Source organism: Blennius ocellaris (assembly GCF_963422515.1).
Source record: "Blennius ocellaris genome assembly, chromosome: 1".
Lineage (NCBI taxonomy): Eukaryota > Metazoa > Chordata > Actinopteri > Blenniiformes > Blenniidae > Blennius > Blennius ocellaris.
In genome coordinates this window covers 8,503,174-8,521,215 of record NC_137650.1, presented here as the reverse complement: position 1 = coordinate 8,521,215, position 18,042 = coordinate 8,503,174, and the positions used below count along the sequence as shown (strand labels likewise).

The 18,042-nt window shown below is 40.4% G+C and overlaps 2 protein-coding genes across 2 annotated transcripts; one reads left to right on the top strand and one right to left on the bottom strand.

The window, feature by feature from the left end:
- Positions 1–2,177: 2,177 nt before the first annotated feature.
- Positions 2,178–5,117, top strand: LOC308148814 (UDP-glucuronosyltransferase 2C1-like; the record flags this gene model as incomplete). The annotated part of the gene is made up of 2 exons (XM_080520344.1): positions 2,178–3,723; positions 5,101–5,117. 2 exons carry the CDS (start codon positions 2,178–2,180, stop codon positions 5,115–5,117), a joined length of 1,563 nt encoding a protein of 520 aa, XP_080376470.1.
- A 3,707-nt stretch (positions 5,118–8,824) lies between these two features.
- chrna3 (cholinergic receptor, nicotinic, alpha 3) lies at positions 8,825–16,981 on the bottom strand (the record flags this gene model as incomplete). The annotated part of the gene is made up of 6 exons (XM_080520330.1): positions 8,825–8,953; positions 9,041–10,223; positions 10,819–10,928; positions 12,953–12,997; positions 16,542–16,702; positions 16,921–16,981. 6 exons carry the CDS (start codon positions 16,979–16,981, stop codon positions 8,825–8,827), a joined length of 1,689 nt encoding a protein of 562 aa, XP_080376456.1.
- Between the last annotated feature and the right edge of the window lie 1,061 nt (positions 16,982–18,042).

The window sequence follows — 18,042 nt, the reverse complement described above, 5'->3', positions numbered from 1 at the left end:
TTTTTTTGCCCATGATCGGCTCGTGTACTTTAAAGGTTGAAGTTGATTTAATAGAAAGTCGAATGAATTTTGTTCTCATTTAACAAATTAATAAATTATATCAAACAATGTTTTGGCCTTGTGTCCTTGTTATTTGTGAAAAAGCTCAGATTTCTCATTGGCTGTGGTGAAGCAACACAACAAAATGGCAAGAATGAATACTATATTACCATTGTTTTTTGTTTGTTTTTTGTTGTTACTACAAAATGTGTGTACATCTCAAAAAACAGAATCATGGAAACATTCTTTCGCCTCACTGTTTCATTCAATATATGGAAATTCCCTAAATTTGACATTTATTACAGACAAAGTGAAATATATAATCACAATATGTTATTTATAAGCCTCGTTTAACTTTTTCTAATTCGACTTTAGCCTATTGGGCAAAAGTAGAGTTTACTAAAGATATATTGTAGATTAGTTCAGATTTGATTCACTTTTGGGCAAGATTATTGAAATAACTTTTAAGAATGCTTAAACATTAGTTTAATTCAAACAATATGATTTCTGTTTCTGGAAAAAAAAAGTGTCAGCCTATTTCAAGAGTGTCAAATGTACAATCACATGTTCCTTTCATTGAAAGACCAAAGTGTCTCCCTGCTTTCTGAGAGGCTTGAACATTCGGCATAGAGCATATCAAGTCAGCTTCACAGATTGTACTTATTCAACCGCCTTTTTCAATTAAACTGGGAGCGTGAGAGGCCTTTCTTGTCAAGACTTGATCATTCAGCCTTGGAACGAAACTTGAATTACGTGGGAGGATTGCGAGACAACCTGTGAGCACAGATATATGTGCAAAGTGTTACAGGTTCAAGATGTTGTCTTGTTTTGTCAATGGCACTGCTGATTATAAGATATGAATAAATAAGACATAAGTGGATCATAATCAGCTTCATGATGACATTCAATTGAGGTGTGCTGGAAATGGAAAGCATTAAAAACATGCAGGCCCTTCCAGGACAGAAATACTCTGTTAAATACTGTGCTCTCGGCCTTTGAGTGAGCTTGCGCTGCCCCCGCATGGCCACATATTAACACTGCAGCATGTAAAGGACGACGTTACAATTCAGCTGCTAATTTCCATTAACTCAGATAATCAGTAGAACCATAGGAGAGCCACAGACATGGAGAAAGCTAAGATTGTAGATACTAATGAGAAAGACATTACCGCCCCTTTCTAAATGTAACGTTATCGCCTTGTTGCATTGCCTAAAATACAACCGTAGAAAGCAATGCAAACTGTTCTGATGCAATTTGTAGAATGAAAATAAATAATGATAATGCTTGTCTGAGTCATTTAGAGTGTGAAAATAATAAATGTTCTATATTTTCTCAGGGTTTAGACGTGTGGTTCAGTGGACTGTGCAGGGAGTTGGGCCACGCTGAGTGACAGAGAATGTACAGGGAACAACATGTTCAGTTTAAAAGCTGTGAAGGAGTAGGTCATACGGGAGTAACAGCATCACTGCTTTCTGACACACAGTGGACTTTATTTTCCTACTTTTCTTTTATTGTCAGTGCTATATGTGACTTACACAAGGCAAGTCACAACTCTTATATGTGAATTTACATTAAACTTACACCATATCCACTGTAATGAGTTGGCTACAGATGGCTCTATACTCTAAACCATCTTTTCAGTTTTTATATGCAGCAATGTTTTTTAACAGATCAGTGACAATGAGATATTTCTATATTTGTGATTGCCAATTACAGCCCAAGTTTAAAAAAAAAAAAGCTATGAAAAAGCATGCAATCATGTACCATAAAACCTACAAAGGATCAACATGTTGCTGCATGCTACATAAAGAACAAGGGAGGAAAAAAGCAGAATGGAATTCTCACACAGGCTGAACGCCGTCAACAAAGATGTTGCATTGTTCTCCAGACCCGAGGAGAGGAATGAAGAAAAGCTGACTTCTAATCTACTTACACCAGCTTTCTTCAAGCCAGCAGTTATTGCGACTCGGGTTATTTCACACTGGCACTGGAAGACAAAGTGCCTACAGACCCAAAGCTACGGCATGAAGAGCAGGTATGTTATGTCAAACTTACTGTTCCTGTTTATTCTGAAAGAAAAGAAATGCACGCTTTTATAGTCTTTCTTTTTCATTTTGTTTCTTTCCCTCAGGTGAATGATGTCACTCAGCAGAAACATCACAGCCCTGCTCGTCGTGATATTTTCGGTGGTCTTGTCATGGGAAAGGACTCACGGAGGGAAGATTTTAGTCGTCCCGTTTGAGGGAAGCCACTGGGTGAACATGAACGTCATGATCAAAGCTCTCCACTCTCAGGGACACGACGTCGACGTGGTGCGAAGCAGCAAGAGCTGGTACATCATGGACGACTCTCCACACTACAACGCCATCACCGTTCCTGTCGCCGAGGCCTTTAACAATGACTTCATCAACCCAATACTGAGGGAAATCATTGGCATTGAAAGAGGAGAGACCCCGGTCTTTAACTTTGTAAGTTTGCAGGTAGAAATGTTCAGTGCTCTGTTTGAAATCCATCGCATGACTTGTGAAATGACTGCGGCCATGCTGAAGGACGAAGCCTTGATGAAGAGTCTGACGGCACGTCGATATGACCTGCTGCTTACTGACCCAGCTTGGGGCTTAGGAGTGATGTTAGCTCACGCTCTTAAACTACCTCTAGTCTATAATGTGCGATGGGTCACCGGCGGGGAGGGGCACCTCGCCATCGCACCGTCACCATTATCTTATATCCCAATGGTTGGATCGGGACTGACAGACAGAATGAATTTCAAAGAGAGACTCAAAAACTTTCTTTTCTACATGCTCTGGGAAACTCAGGACACATTGCTAATCCGTCCACAGTATCAGGCCGTCTGTGATCGGTTCTTTGGCCCGGGAGTGAGATATAGTGAGTTATTGCAGGGGGCCGACCTGTGGCTGATGAGAGTGGACTTTGTGTTTGAATATCCTCGTCCCACCATGCCTAATGTTGTTTACATGGGGGGGTTCCAGTGTCAACCTGCCAAACCTCTGCCTCAGCACTTGGAGGACTTTGTGCAGAGTTCTGCAGATCCTGGATTCATCATCATGTCTCTGGGGACTTTAGTGAGTGAACTTCCTGTCGATCTGGCAAATTATATTGCTGCAAGTTTTGCCAAACTGCCTCAGAAAGTCATCTGGAGGTATAAAGGTGAGAAACCAGCCACTCTGGGTAACAACACTTTACTGGTGGACTGGATGCCCCAGAATGACCTTTTGGGACATCCTAAGATCAAACTGTTTGTGGCTCACGGAGGAACAAACGGGGTCCAAGAAGCGATTTATCACGGGGTCCCGGTTGTGGGCATCCCTCTGTTCTTTGACCAGTATGACAACCTGCTCCGTCTGGAAGACAGAGGGGCTGCTAAGATTCTTTCATTAGCAATAATCGACAAAGAGGACAACTTCCTGAAGGCCGTTGAGGAAGTCCTGACTGAGCCCTCCTACAGGACCAACATGCAGAGACTCTCCAGGCTGCACAGGGATCAGCCAATAGCACCCATGGATAGCGCCCACTTCTGGATAGAGTTTGTCATGAGGCACAAAGGTGCAGCTCACCTGAAAGCTCAGTCCTACAGGATGACCTGGTTCTCCTACTACTCTGTAGATGTCGCTCTGTTCTTTCTGGCTATTATTGCAGTGGTTTCTCTTCTGCCTCGTGTGTTTTGTAGATTGATCTGCCTCAACAAAGGCCAAAAACAAAAAAAACAATCGTCCAAATAAAAAATGACAAGTCAGTCTCTTCTGAGAATGTCTCTCTTGTTTCTATCTTTTGAATATTAAAATCAAACTTGACTTAAACTACAGCCAAACAGATAAGTGCTCTTGCTCATTTTACAAAATATGTACTTGTGCTTTGATTTATTTCATTCATAATTTCAAGATAAATAAAATAGTCTCTTTTGTACACCTAGATATGGAGGAATAAAAGTTCCAAAATTAAATACAATATTAAATATTTATTTAAACGTTTCAGTCCATATCAGGCTGGGCCCTGGTCAATGTCAGGAAGTGGAGTAAACTGTCTTTCATATGGAAACCAGTTGAAACAGCTGAACGTGTAAACAGGTGGTCGGAACAAGTTACATGGAATCTATACAGAAGAGTGACAGTGGCTGTTTCTTCCTCATTAAATGGTACTATACTACTTTTACTGTACAAGTTGCAGAAAATAAAAGGTTACTAGATACTTGGACATGTATAATTATTGTGCTCATAGCTGAACCTGACCTGCCTGTCTGTTGCTGTGACACCTAGTTATGGGCATTGTGTGGGTCAGTGTCGAGTTTTGTTCTGTTTCTCTGCAGTTGCATTTTAAAAAAAATCTTTGGTTGTTATCTGCATCATATTCACGACAGTTCTAATGGGCTTATATGAATAATTCATGGGGAATTTGAAATTACTTTTATTATGCAGCTATAACAGAAAGGACCACGGCAATCTGCCAGACTGTATAACCGTATAACCATCATTAGTTTTGTTTTGTTTAGTTTTTTTCATTTAAAGTATTTTGATTATTGTTGTGCAAGTACATATGGTAACTGTCCATCTACTGTAGGATTGGAGGCTAAAAGATGTCAAAATTAAGCAAACAAATGACCGATAAACAAGCAAACAAACAAACAAACAAACAAACAAATAAATAAATAAAATGTATAATTAATTTAATAAAAGTCTAATTCAATATAGACGTGTCATCTATCCAATAAAATACCAATTCATTTTATGTAGAAAAAACCGACATACACAACAAAACATATAATTATTTCACAATTTAATGGATTATTTCTTGATCCGATGTTGCACCGCTTCATGACTTTATTTCATCTGTCAAACTCGCCCATGGTGGCTAAATGTTCTGCCAGGCCACGGAGGGTGCGTGATGTACCTGTATGTGTGTTTTTTCCTGTCTCTCAATTCAAGTCACATAAGAGGTATTGAAGACAGTTGGAGTGAATCACAACAGAGATCGACATTATCCTTCAGATTGGCTCACATCAGTGCTCGGTCTTTGGCCTCAGTCGTCCTCCACACTGCGTCCCAGTGTGCGACGTCTACTGACGCGTAGATATCTGACACCTTCCTTTCTAACCAAAACTTCCTGAACAAGAACTTTTAAAGCCTTTTGAGGAAAATCAAACTTTGCTACACACCCAAATGAATATTACGAGCTTGAAACTGAATTCTACGACTGGATACTTAAATAAATGTGTTTCAATGTTGGAAAGAAATAGTAACCAGAGCACCAGAATGTACAAAGACAAACTTTTTGTCAATACTCTTTTAATATGATGTTGGTGAAACTGTCAGTTTAGTTCACTTCTACTTTGATGCTTCTTTCTGGAGGTTTATTTTTCAGCAGTAAAAGATGGAGCACCACATGATGGTTTAAATTTTGTCGATCATCACTTAAGTTTCATGATGGACACTTTCAGTGAGTTCACTAAAGCATTTTCTCATATCACATAGTTTTATGAATTATCATATAAACTATCAAATTTAACTGCCTTAATTTAGTGAATGCATGGATAAAGGGCTGTCCTGCCCTGCTTGTGGGTAGAAATGGTTTTCCTCCATGTAACTTTGTTTCTTTGTTTATAACCCTGATTTGACTTTATTGGAAAATAAGACATGTCAATTGAGTGGTGAAACATGGGGAGGAAGATGGGCATTTAAATTTAGTTTAATCCTGCATGGTTATTATTTACATTCATGCAAAGACAAATTTGAGGGATTTTAACCCCACACTCAAGGTCAGGACTTAACCACTGAGGGACCAGGCTTGAAAAATAAATGGTATTATAATGGAATAAATATCAAATAAGTTTGAGATTTAGTGTTTAGGGTGAAGGATGTGGTTTAGTAGGACTGCATTTTCACAGCAGAGCACACTTTGAAAATACATGCATCATTAGGATTTTCAATTTAAATAAAGTTTGTCAATGCATTAAAAACTCACGATTTCTTCAACTGATCAGTGGAGATGTGAGTTGACAGGTGATGATTGCTTTTTTCTTCTCTCTGGTTTGATGTTTGATATCAGTGCCTGATGAAGTGATTTGCTTTTTTTTTCTGATTTGGACCAAGAGGAGTTGATTGGCAGGACATAAAATCCTCCAAAGAACCAACGATCCCAAAAATGGGATGAAATGCATATTTCTTATGAGCCAAGAATAATTCTATTATTTCAGAAATAATTTTAGTTGAAGAAATACAAAATAATCTTAAAGAGAGACCACAAAGAGATGCAGTCAACCCGAATGTGTCCTCAAGTCTCAATGTCCTGTGTCCTATGAGAACAGCACCTGTCACAAATCGGTGTTTGGGAGCAGATGAGGATTTCTGATGTGTCCTTTGAATCTCCACATTTATTCACCTGACTCTGCACGTATTAATCAGCCTGAAACGCGAAAAGTATTTTTTTCTAGCAAAGCCACCAATTAAACATGGTTTAAATTGAATTAGCAGGTGTTTCGCCAACATAACCCAGTTTAAGACTTGGAGCCAGGTATTTGAAAAAGACCAGACATTTGCCCCTCTAAATTTTCAAAAATACTAAATGTAACTTATGACATGTTTTCCTCTGGAACATTGGATAAAAATTAGATAGATTAATATTAATCTATCTGCTGGAAGAAATTTGGCTGCACAGTGGCAATAAAGCAAATGAAAGAAAGAGTCGTATGGAAATGCATGAACTGACTAGATAAAATAGTTAAAAAAAACAGATGCCTTATCTTATAATTACGCGATAAGATCTTGTAATTATAAGATCACGATCTCATAATTAATAATTAATGGGAGATGAGTTTCTCAGTGATGAAACAGCTTACCTGTACCTGCTTCAGAGAGCATAAACATAGTTGTGGGGAATTTAAAAAAAAGAAGCTGTAACGTTCACTGTGATTCCAGCCAACTGTGGGTGTCATGAAGGTCATGTGATATCATTTTGATCTGGTTTCTGGATGAATTTCATAAATCCACGGTGTTCTTTCAGTAAATGCATTCTAATCACAAAAACCTTTCTTTGTTCCAGATGTAGATTGAGTCAGATAAAGGTTCCTGTTCACAGTCATTGTATGTTGGTATCTGCATTGATATCTGCAGTATAATAATTATACGATATGAGATCATTCTCATTGGCAGACAAAATTGTCTGCCAAAATTGGCAGAAGCTGTGAGAAACTTCTTCCTGTGATGTTTGTGGCTGCTGATGACAGTTCTGTGTCAAACAGTTTTTGACTTTCTTGCAAAAACCAGTTTGTTTACCCTGAGCAGTGCTGTGCAGTGTTGTGCAATAGGGAGCAGTGATGAGCCATGGTGTATCACGACTTTTTCCACTTTATACTTGAGTTTCTAACTTTTAGAGATGTATTTGACAAGAGTTTGAGGCTTAAAGTCTCCTCCACCAGAGCTGCCCGTTGCAATAACATGTTTTAGATGATGTCGAGGTGGTTATTTTATAACACCATCATCATCATCATCATTATTATTATTATTATTATTATTATTATTATTATTATTATTATTATTATTATTATTATTATTATTATTATTATTATTATTATTATTATTATTAAGTTGGAGTTATCTAACTCAAAATAAAAATACAAATCTACTTTAACAAAATATCAGTATTTCATTAAATAAAAGTAAGAATGTATTAACTTAAGATAAATACGTTTTTGTTTTTTTTGCCATAACAGCACACTACCACACGGTGTCACTCTTTAAACAGCGTGTGCACCACTGTGAGGTTTCCCCTGAAAAACACTTTATAAAGTACACCATTTAGTCTTAACCTAAAACCTCTTGAATCCAGACTGTTTGAGATGGACTTAGACATTTTAATTTGCCATGTAATTAGCCATCATTTGTTTAGACTCTCGTCAACGTGAGAGAAACGAAGATCTGAAATTGTGTTAAATCTTAAAATCATGGGTCTCATTGGGAAATTCATAACTGTTTCATGTGAGAACATTTGTATTTTGTGTTCCATATTTCTTGAAGAGAAAAAAATAGACCTTTATGTTTTCATTATATGCCAGTCTTATCCTCAGTATTTAACAGTCAGCGGTTGGGTAACTGTTAATAATAACAAATAACTAATTATAATTATCAACAGTCTTAAAAAGTCTAAATTAGCTTGTTACTTGTTTTTTTTGCCCAGCAATCATGGAGCTGATCATCTGAATGACTGTTCAGGATGAAAGCTTTCCTTTTCAATTATTTGACTGAATTCCTTTTCACTAAAAGAATGCCTCATCGGTAACATGAATGATGTTATACTGGCAGTAACAATAACACCAGTCTGGATCCACAGTTTTCTGAGTTACCTGATGAAACGTCTATGTGTTGCAGCTCTTCAAGCTCTGAGTCCAGCCTCCGTTCATTCCTTTCATTTCTTGACAATTTTCTCTATTTTCATTTTCCTACCACACTTTGTCCCAACAATCTGCTTCCATGTAGAACTTGGGGAAGTGTTTGGTGTCCGTGAGTGTTGACATGATTTTAGTATTGTCAACTTTATGAAATAAAGTGATGTTGAACATTTCCATGATATTCACATTTTCTGAGTTTATTTTAAATGTATTGGTTTCTTTTTTTTTTTTTTTAAAGTCACTGAATCACTTTTTTTGCAATAACGCCTTTGTTTCTCCCAGACTTTTGTATTTCCACTCTCTAAACCATGAACAGATTTTTGCACTTTACAAACGCTGTTGAACAGACTGCAGTATTGTTTTTCGTTTGTTTTTTCTCCAACTGAATTAAATATCCTCCCCGAGCAGTAGAGGCTGGAGAAAGAGGCCAGCTGTTCCCAGGATACACACCAGAACAAAAACCCACAGGAAGATACGGTCGATGACCATGGCAACATACTTCCAGTCATCCTGCACCTGGGGATCACAGCCAGACAACATTTTCTTAAATGAAATCCAACTGTCCTAATACATCCTGATGAATCTAATACGATGTCTACTCACCTCTTTCGCTTCGTTCTGCAGTCTCATGTTCTCCGCGATATATTTAACGCTCTCAATGGCTTCTCTGACTTCGGGGGAAAGTGGCAACATGGACATCACTCCTACATTCAGAGACTCAGAGCTGGAGCACTGACTCCCCCCTCCAGGCCCGGCAACGGAGTTGCTTCCTGTCAAGGCCCCCAGGCTGCCCAGGCCTCCACCGCCTCCCCCCGACTCTGCGGGCAATTTGGTGGCTCTGTTTTGCCAGCAGCAGTTGCAGCGGCCGTCGCAGCACAGGAACCCTGAGCCGGCACTCAAGTTGTTCAGATTGGAGAGCTCTGTGTTGTTAAACAGCCGCTGGCGGCTGGTGAGGGTGGACACCACGCTGGAGGCCAGGGCCTGAGGGCGGTACGGCTTCTGCAGCGTGGCCGGCGGGTGGACGGTGCACCTGGGATGCGCCGTCTGAACGCCGCCGTCCACGGTCACCTTCTCCGGGTCCCTCTCCGGCCGGGTCATGAACATCACCCTGGGGAGCAGTCCCAGGAACACACTCCGCACCCAGCAGGGCATGGTGTGCGTCTTCGGCGTGCGGTAGTGGACGTTCAGCACGAAGACGGTGATGACGATGGAGAGGGTGACGAAAATCATGGTGAAGAGGAGGTACTCGCCGATCAAGGGGATGACGAGCGAGGTGGAAGGGATGGTCTCCGTTATCACGAGGAGGAAAACGGTCAAAGACAGCAGCACAGAAATACACAGCGTGACTTTCTCGCCGCAGTCAGAGGGCAAGTAGAAGACGAGCACGGTGAGGAAAGAGATGAGGAGGCAGGGGATGATCATGTTGACAGTGTAGAACAGAGGCAGACGGCGGATGTACAAAGAGTACGTGATATCTGTGTAGATCTCCTCGCAGCAGTTGTACTTGATGTCATGCTTGTAACCGGGCGCGTCGATGATTATCCACTCGCCAGTCTCCCAGAAGTCCTTGAGGTTGATGGTCGAGCCAATCAGCACCAGGTCAATCTTGGCCTTGTCGTATGTCCAGGAACCAAACTTCATCGTGCAGTTTTGGTAGTCAAAGGGGAAGTACGTGACGTCGATCTTGCAGGAGCTCTTAAATATGGCTGGGGGGATCCAGGTGACGTCACCATTGTAGCGGAGTAGAGCCTTCGTTTTGTCGTCGACCTGAAAGTCTCCAACGGCACTGTGGAGGAAAGAGGAGGGAAGGTGAGTGGATCTGTGGGCAGAGTGACAGTTAAATGACTCAAAGCTTTTCAACACTTTCACATGGTCTCGTTGGTCGAAAAACATCTTGTTCAAAGTTTACTGCTTTTCCTTGATTTTCATTCATTTTTATATTGGATCATTGGAGCTGCATTCAGAATCTGAGGAGGAAGTACTCCCTCTCGTGGTGCCATGTGCCAGAGCAGGCTGCCTAATTGTGGGAGGGTCAAAGGTGATCGAATCAAGATACCTTGATTGTGATTGGCTAAACCCCCGATGACACTATATAGGGTTTGATTTATGATTGGCTGGTTGGAGAAACACACTTTTTAAAAACTGAAACAAGTAAGGAAGAGAGATGACAGACTTTCTTCACTTCTTTTTTTTCATTCTCGGTACGGGGATGATTATTACTGATGGAAAACCTTTAGAGAGTGCATTTTGCATAACACGACCTTGCTTAAAGATGGCTAAAAGAAACATACAATGAAATAGTATTTAAGGTAAAATGACAGATGGTGAAACAATCAATTGAGATGCAACAGCAGGTTTTTTCAGTTTGTTGTTCTGCTCACTTGTTGTACAGCACAATATCAGGTTTCCATATCCTGCTGGAGGGAACTCGGATAAACTCCACGCCTCCAAAATCCTTTGGGTTCCATTTCAGTTTGTAGTCATTCCAGATCTGAGAAGCAAATCACAAATTAACATTTGCAATCGGGAAAAAGAACAAAAATGTATTTTCGCTCACGAATATCCGACAAAACACAAGCAAAGATGATTAGAGTCCATTTGAGACATGAAGGTTTTTATGTGAAATAGTATTATAAACTTTTAATGTTTGCAATGTTGAATAAAACTAGGATTGATGGGCATTCTGTTCTAAGATAACAGAGAAATGCTAATTCAAAGCCATCAACTGTCCAAATTTAATCATTAGAACAGCAATAGATGCATTTAAAAATGTTTTTCTTCAACATTCAGATAAATAAAAAAGGTAAGTTGATAGTGAGGCTGCAGTGAATGTAAATGTTAACAGGCCATTAAAACACATCATGTTTGCAGGTTTAGGCAGGGCAGCAAACTCTTAAACAAACAGCATGAGACACATCGTGGACCCCAAACTGACTTATTCTCAAACTCATCTGCAGTCTTTAGCTCAATCCTGAAGTTCCCAACAGTCCTCGATACGTGATTCAATTCAGCCTATGGAAGCTTTTATATGTGACAATCATTCCTAGTTTATTGGGGAAAAAAACGTTCTAATTATCACAGTCATTGTTTCACATCACAGCCTGTTTTAAAGCTTTTCATTTGTTCTTGTCACATTTACGATTTCGCACTTACTGGAAGCATTTAGTCCCCAAAAAGCCCATAAGAGCTGTAATGTGCACTTTTTGCAACAACCTTTGTTCTTGATGAAGCAGCATTCTCTTCTATAAACACTTAGTTGACTGTGATCCATGGTGATAAATATTCCTAACAGAAGTCAGAAGTTGGCAGCCTTGGTTTAGATTTGCAATAAAAAAAAGTGACCATAAAGCTGACGAGGCCACGTTTCAGTAGAATCATTCCCAAGACGTTTCACTCTGTCGTCACTGTGGTGATTCTTTGTTTTCGCTGGATTCAAACTGACACAGATCATCTCACAGGACATTACTGGCTGCTGAAATGTCTTCTAACGATCCTCTTTATAACAAATATACCAATATCAAGTTTTGCAGAACTTGATGACGACATATTCACCAGAGTCCAGTGTGTTTATAGTGAAGAACAAGGTAGAAATGTGCAGTTGATAAATGGCCCAACAGGACAAATCCAGAAAACAATCAAGTATATTGTGTGTCTATGTGATTGAATTTCTTTTTTCCCCAACTTGTTTTCATTCGGTGATTATGCAGTCTGCTATGTTTCAAATGCAATCACTTGTGAAGTGTCAATCGAAACCAATCACAAGTCATCATTTCGCATTGAGTCTAAGAGAAGTTAAATAAAGAAATATGTATATTGCATAAGAAATTGGAAATGCATTTTCTGCCTGTTTCATGGACATTTTACCTTTTTGATCCCTCTCTATGTGATGCTGTAAAAAAGTGTGTGTGTTGGAGACTGAGAAGAGCTGCGGGGAACGAGTGTGTGTTCTCTGTCTATTGTTCCAAAAACACACACTGAACCAACATTAAAGCAGCGGCACATGGCTCCTACCTAAATGGATATTTGTTCAGCTCTTGGGATCTGGAGACCCACTCTGCCTCATTTGACTCAGACCTAATTCGTTATGTTATGCATCGTGGAGCCACATGAAGCCGAGGCACCACGTGGGAGAACAAAAAAACACATACAGACATGCAACATGTATGGACACGCGCTTTATTTTTGTTGCAGCCTCTTTCTTTAATGAAATGCACAAGAGTTTCACTTGTTTTCTACTCTTCAGTTTGAAGGTTTTACATTTCTATATTGATTGGAACGAGACGTCAAATTGTTTGAGAATAAACATTGTTGTAAAAGTGAATTTAGTTTAACCAGAATATATATACGGTATATATTTTTTTTAAATCACAGGGATCAATGTGTATAAAGAGCTTCCTTGCATGAATAATTCAACCTGTCAGCCCCGCCATGAGAATCATCTGAGACAGAGGCCTGGATCCATACTTATTGCCCTTGCTCAAGGTCTATTTGCACAGTCATGGACCATAAACTTACATGTCTCAGCCAAAGATTGGTCTCCATGATCTGATTGATTTCATCCTGAAAACAGAGCAGAAGTGACAATAAAGATCTAGAAGCATGGACGAACATATGCAGTAAATGTGTGTCTTTCAGGTTTAAAACCTATCACAGGTGATCGTCCACCTCAACCCTGAGGTGCATCTGTCTGATCGGCACATCCTGTGTGGGGGGGGGGGGGGATGTTCATAGAGGACCACCTGAATCCTGCACGCCCAGAGTGCTGGAGCCAAGAGCTCACAGCACAGCATCAATACAAGCTTGTATGTGACTTGAAGAGTCCTGGGAATTGAATGTTTCACAGTATGACTTTGATACCAATGACACAAGCAGATCAGGAGCTTCATTGCTGCATAGAATTTATTTATTCCTTTTTTAACCTGTCAGTGAGTCTGTGAATGCCCGTCTATGTCTGCGTCCCTATTGCTTTTTACCTCCTGCGTTTTTAATGTATCTGTATGTATGTACTGCCAGATGACCTCGCCTGCTGCACAAAAATCTACCTACGGGTACTAATCAAGTCACCTTTGACCTTTTGAGGGAGAGGTCTTTGTTCAAACAATATGTTGATTTAAAGCTTTACATGTCTAAGTAGAGCTACACTCGGTAGAGCTGATATCTTCACCAACGCCACATTTGTTTTCAGAACAAAGTTAGTGTTGGTAGCATGTTAGCTGTTCACTCATATCAATGCTAACTGGCCTGTCAGGTAGCAACAGCGCTGTGTGACACACTGAACACTACAGGGAGCGTCTCCATGGCAACAGTCGCTGAATTCTCTTGATCTCCTCCATGAGGTGCCTCTCCCATCCGCGTTGTATGGCACAGGGCTTTTTTTTTTTGCAGTTTTTGTGGGACATCCCAATATCTAAGGGATTGGATCATTGGATGACGATAAATCAGGGTAATAGATTTTGGTGACACTTTTTCAAAAATATATTACATACCAACCAATGAAATAAATTAAACAAACAAACAAATAAATAAATAATCTTCTGGCCCAACTTTCGTGGACAAAGGTAATTATCTAGATAGAGTACACAAAATACTAACATAACTGTTGAAGTAATACAATTACTGCTTTGAGGCATTATTGGGTAACGTGGAGTATACAAAATAGTTTTTAAGCTAATTCAATCTTTTATAGTTGCATAATGAGACTCTGAGGGTTCTGGTCTTTAATCCACGCCCCCACAAAGGTTGTCGAAGGACGTATGATTTACGGGCATTATATAAACATGGTAACTCCTCCTCCTTGCTGATTACATTGTATGTATTATTTTTCACAATTACAATGACTTAAGATCTGAAACTGAGTCATTGTTTTACCTTCTGTTTATTTAGGCTATGAGATATTGGCATTGATTTCTTCCCAAAAAAGTTTTTAAAAAAAATTGGGGGGGAAAAGGCATCGCCCTCACCTACAGGTTGACTAGTGAATGTGAGTGAATCTCTCTGCTTTCCTCCAGCGGAGGCCTCACTTCACATTCACTGTTCTGAAGCACGGCATGTAAAATTCGCAGTATTCACCTACTATGTCTGTTTTTTTCTTGTATAAATATTAGCAATAACTCAATGAGTCATTTGAGAAAGCAACACAAAAGTGAAACTACGATTTCAACATCTTTGTTATGGTAAAACTGTGAATGGATTTCACTTAAAAGCATATAATTTAAAAGGGATTGTCATAAATTCTGCGATACCTTTTAAAACCTTTTATGTTACAAATTAGGAAAACATATGAAGGTTTTCTACTTCACCCCATTAAATATGACAAAATGTTTCAGTGCCTACTTTAAGTAGTTATTTTCAAGTATTCTCAGCTGTATCGTCACCTGTCCATGCCGTCAGTCAACCTCCTCAATACATGACCATTGTTTTTGGTTTTCCTTAGGTTTGTGTTTCTTCGCCTTGTATTCTCGAACAAATATTATCACAGTACAGGTGTTATTCGCTAACTCCTACACAACGATCGATAAAATACATTTTGAAAAAAATAATTGCCATGGATAGTGAAATGTGCACCACCAAAACAAAGCTGCTGCTCCCCAGTGAGCCTTCGCCTCATCCTCTGATTGTGGCCTGACGACTCCGGCAGCCTGGCTGATGAGCTATTGACGGTGTAAATGAGTTCATACAGGCGTGTTGTAATTGGTGTTTGCCAGGCAATAGCAATTGCATCTGGGTCTGGAGCACCAGGTGTGCACATGGAATAATAGTCATCCATCAGCACCCGGCGCTCGCTGGTCTGCTACATTAAGTGAGTTAAGGTGGTTATAACAAGATATTCTTTTCTCTTTGTCTTCTCAAGATTCAGACAGGTCTTCAATATTATTTAAGTCCTTTGAGGGGAAAGTACACACTGCTTCTGAACAGCCAAACGGAAAACAAATTGAGATAGGCTGCAAGGTGTCACATCCTGTATTTCCCACTGAAACTACATCCAAGAAACCTTGTAGTCAACAACTCCACACAGCCCAACAGCAGCTGTATTGATGCTTCAACATTCCTTGACATTCTTATCATAAAGCGATTGTTTGACATTTTGCTCACTTGTTTTGAGAGTAAGAGGCAAAAATGTATTGCATTTGTGTGTGTGTGTGTGTGTTCAGATTGAAAATGATCTCATCTTTGGGAATTTACTTGGATTTCTATTTTCAAAAGAAATTGTTGGACTTGGAAGAAAATTTAAGTGGATTACACAAAATGTGTCACCGTGCCTTTTAGTGTAAATCAATTGGAGTGTCTCTAAAAGCTGTTTTCCCCACAGGAACATTAGATTTTGGTCAAATACAACACTCAACACAGGCAGCCACAATGCAATATATATTTGAGCCTTGAGAGAGAGAGAGAGAGGGGAGAGAGGGAGAGAGAGAGAGAAGAGAGAGAGAGAGAGAGGAGAGAGAGAGAGAGAGAGAGAGAGAGAGAGAGAGAGAGAGAGAGAGAGAGAGAGAGAGAGAGAGAGAGAGAGAGAGAGAGAGAGAGAGAGAGCAGTTAACGAATTCCAGTGAAACCATCCATCTAATCCAAACCGCTCATGTAAAGTGGCGGTATGTGAGTGATGGAGTCTGTCCGGGCTGACCAGTCCTCTCACTGATGATATTTCCCATCTTGTCTTGGCTGGACAAAACACCTACACCTCAGTTCATGCAGCATCCTCCTTGGGATTAAGAGTCTGTTAAGACCAGGAGTGTCCCAGGTGTCCCACATGGCTCACCAACCCCCCCCCCCCCCCCTTCCACAAAACGCTGTTTACAAACCAACACGCACCTCAGTTTCCTGGTGATTTGTTTTACATCCTGCAGTGTCTTCATGTCATTGTTCGTTTTCCCCTTGAGCCGTGCTCACTGAGCAGAGTGAGTGTGTGTTTGTGTGTGTGTGTGTGTGTGTGTGTGTGTGTGTGTGTGTGTGTGTGTGTGTGTGTGTGTGTGTGTGTGTGTGTGTGTGTGTGTGTGTGTGTGTGTGTGTGTGTGTGTGTGTGTGTGAGGCTGTGGTGATGTAGCTGCCTCATAAATCACAATCAGCACAGGAACAGAGAAGAAACCTGTTCCCTTCAGGGACTTACCACTTTGACCAGCTGTGACATGGACACCTCGAACTGCACGATGACGGGGTCGGACACATTTTCCACCGGTCGGATGTACTGGTTGTAGCTGGAGAATATGACGGAGAAGAGCTTGTGCTCTGCCTCTGAACATGTGCCTCCTGGATCAGAGAGCAGAAAGTCTGACTGCAGGCACTAGTACCATTGGTTTGTTTTGTTTTGCATTAAAGTTATTTGTTTTACTGTCCACGGTGCTAAGAATCCCATCTTACAACACTCATAAGTCAATATCCGATACATCTAAACCTCCAAGAAGTCACTTTCACTTGACTACATGCATTGGTCCAAACAAATATATGAGAAGTAAAGCACCTTGTTCAGATACGGGACCAGGACTCACCTGCTAGGAGACTGAAAAGGAGCCAACAGGTGGGAAAGACCAGGCAAAGACTGGCTGCCATCCTGTCTCAGTTCACCGACGCCAGATGAATCCAGGGTCAGTGGCAGCGGCGCTCTGAGGAGCAGGAGAACGTGGGAGGAGTGGAGGAGCGTTCGCAGCTGCTGACGGAGTCAGAGAGCAGAGGGAGGGAGGCAGAGCCTCATCGAGCCTCGCAGCCACTCACTGACACCGGGAGAGAGAGAGGGGGGATCTGCACTCGATGGCAACCTCATCACACCCGACCAGGACAGAGTGCTGGGTCACCTCGACGGCTCACCCAGGAACAACACACTGCTGTTGAATAACATGGTTGGTTTTCAGAGGTTTCATAGAAACAGCAGTGCAATCATATGATAGTTGTATAGATAGTGTCCCCACTGTTGGGATATTATCTAACTGTGGGCACTTTAAGGAGTACATATGTGAGCTATGTAATATAAGTTATGTATTGTGCTTTTTTTTGTTTAATCATTGTTCCACGTTAATACATTTTCTTTCTATTTTGTAGTGGATGAACTGATTAAATGATCGGAATGAATGTGTTTACAAAGCAAACTGCAAATGTGTAATATTCATAATACTTTTGTTTTTTAAACAAGTAAATTAAATATAATTAATGCAAATGATACAACCGCAGTAAAAACATGACTAATATTCTGAACTTTTTATGAACAGTGTGCTTTGTATTTTTCCTTGTCTATTTTTTATTTAAAACAAAATGTAGCTCTTAAGTGAACAAAGATGTAAGCAATCTAACCCACTTGTATGAGAGTACACACTTTCAGCCGTCTACACTTCAGCTTTCCCGAACGTGAAAATATTTTTGAATTGGCTGTTCAATCGCTCCTGACGCACGTCAGGATTCAACACCGGCTGAACACGACCAAGATGTCAAATGTCAAATGTCTACAGGGTCGTGTTGGTTTTGCTGACAGCGCTCAGGTGGCAGTCACGCATGTTTTACTCTCACAGATTTTTTATATTAAGGCAGGAAGTAGCCTTCAGACAAGATCAACAGTCCCTGTGTGAGTGAGTTGTGATTCAGGCGTCTTTCGCTTGTCTTGATTTACTTTTCTTTTTTCT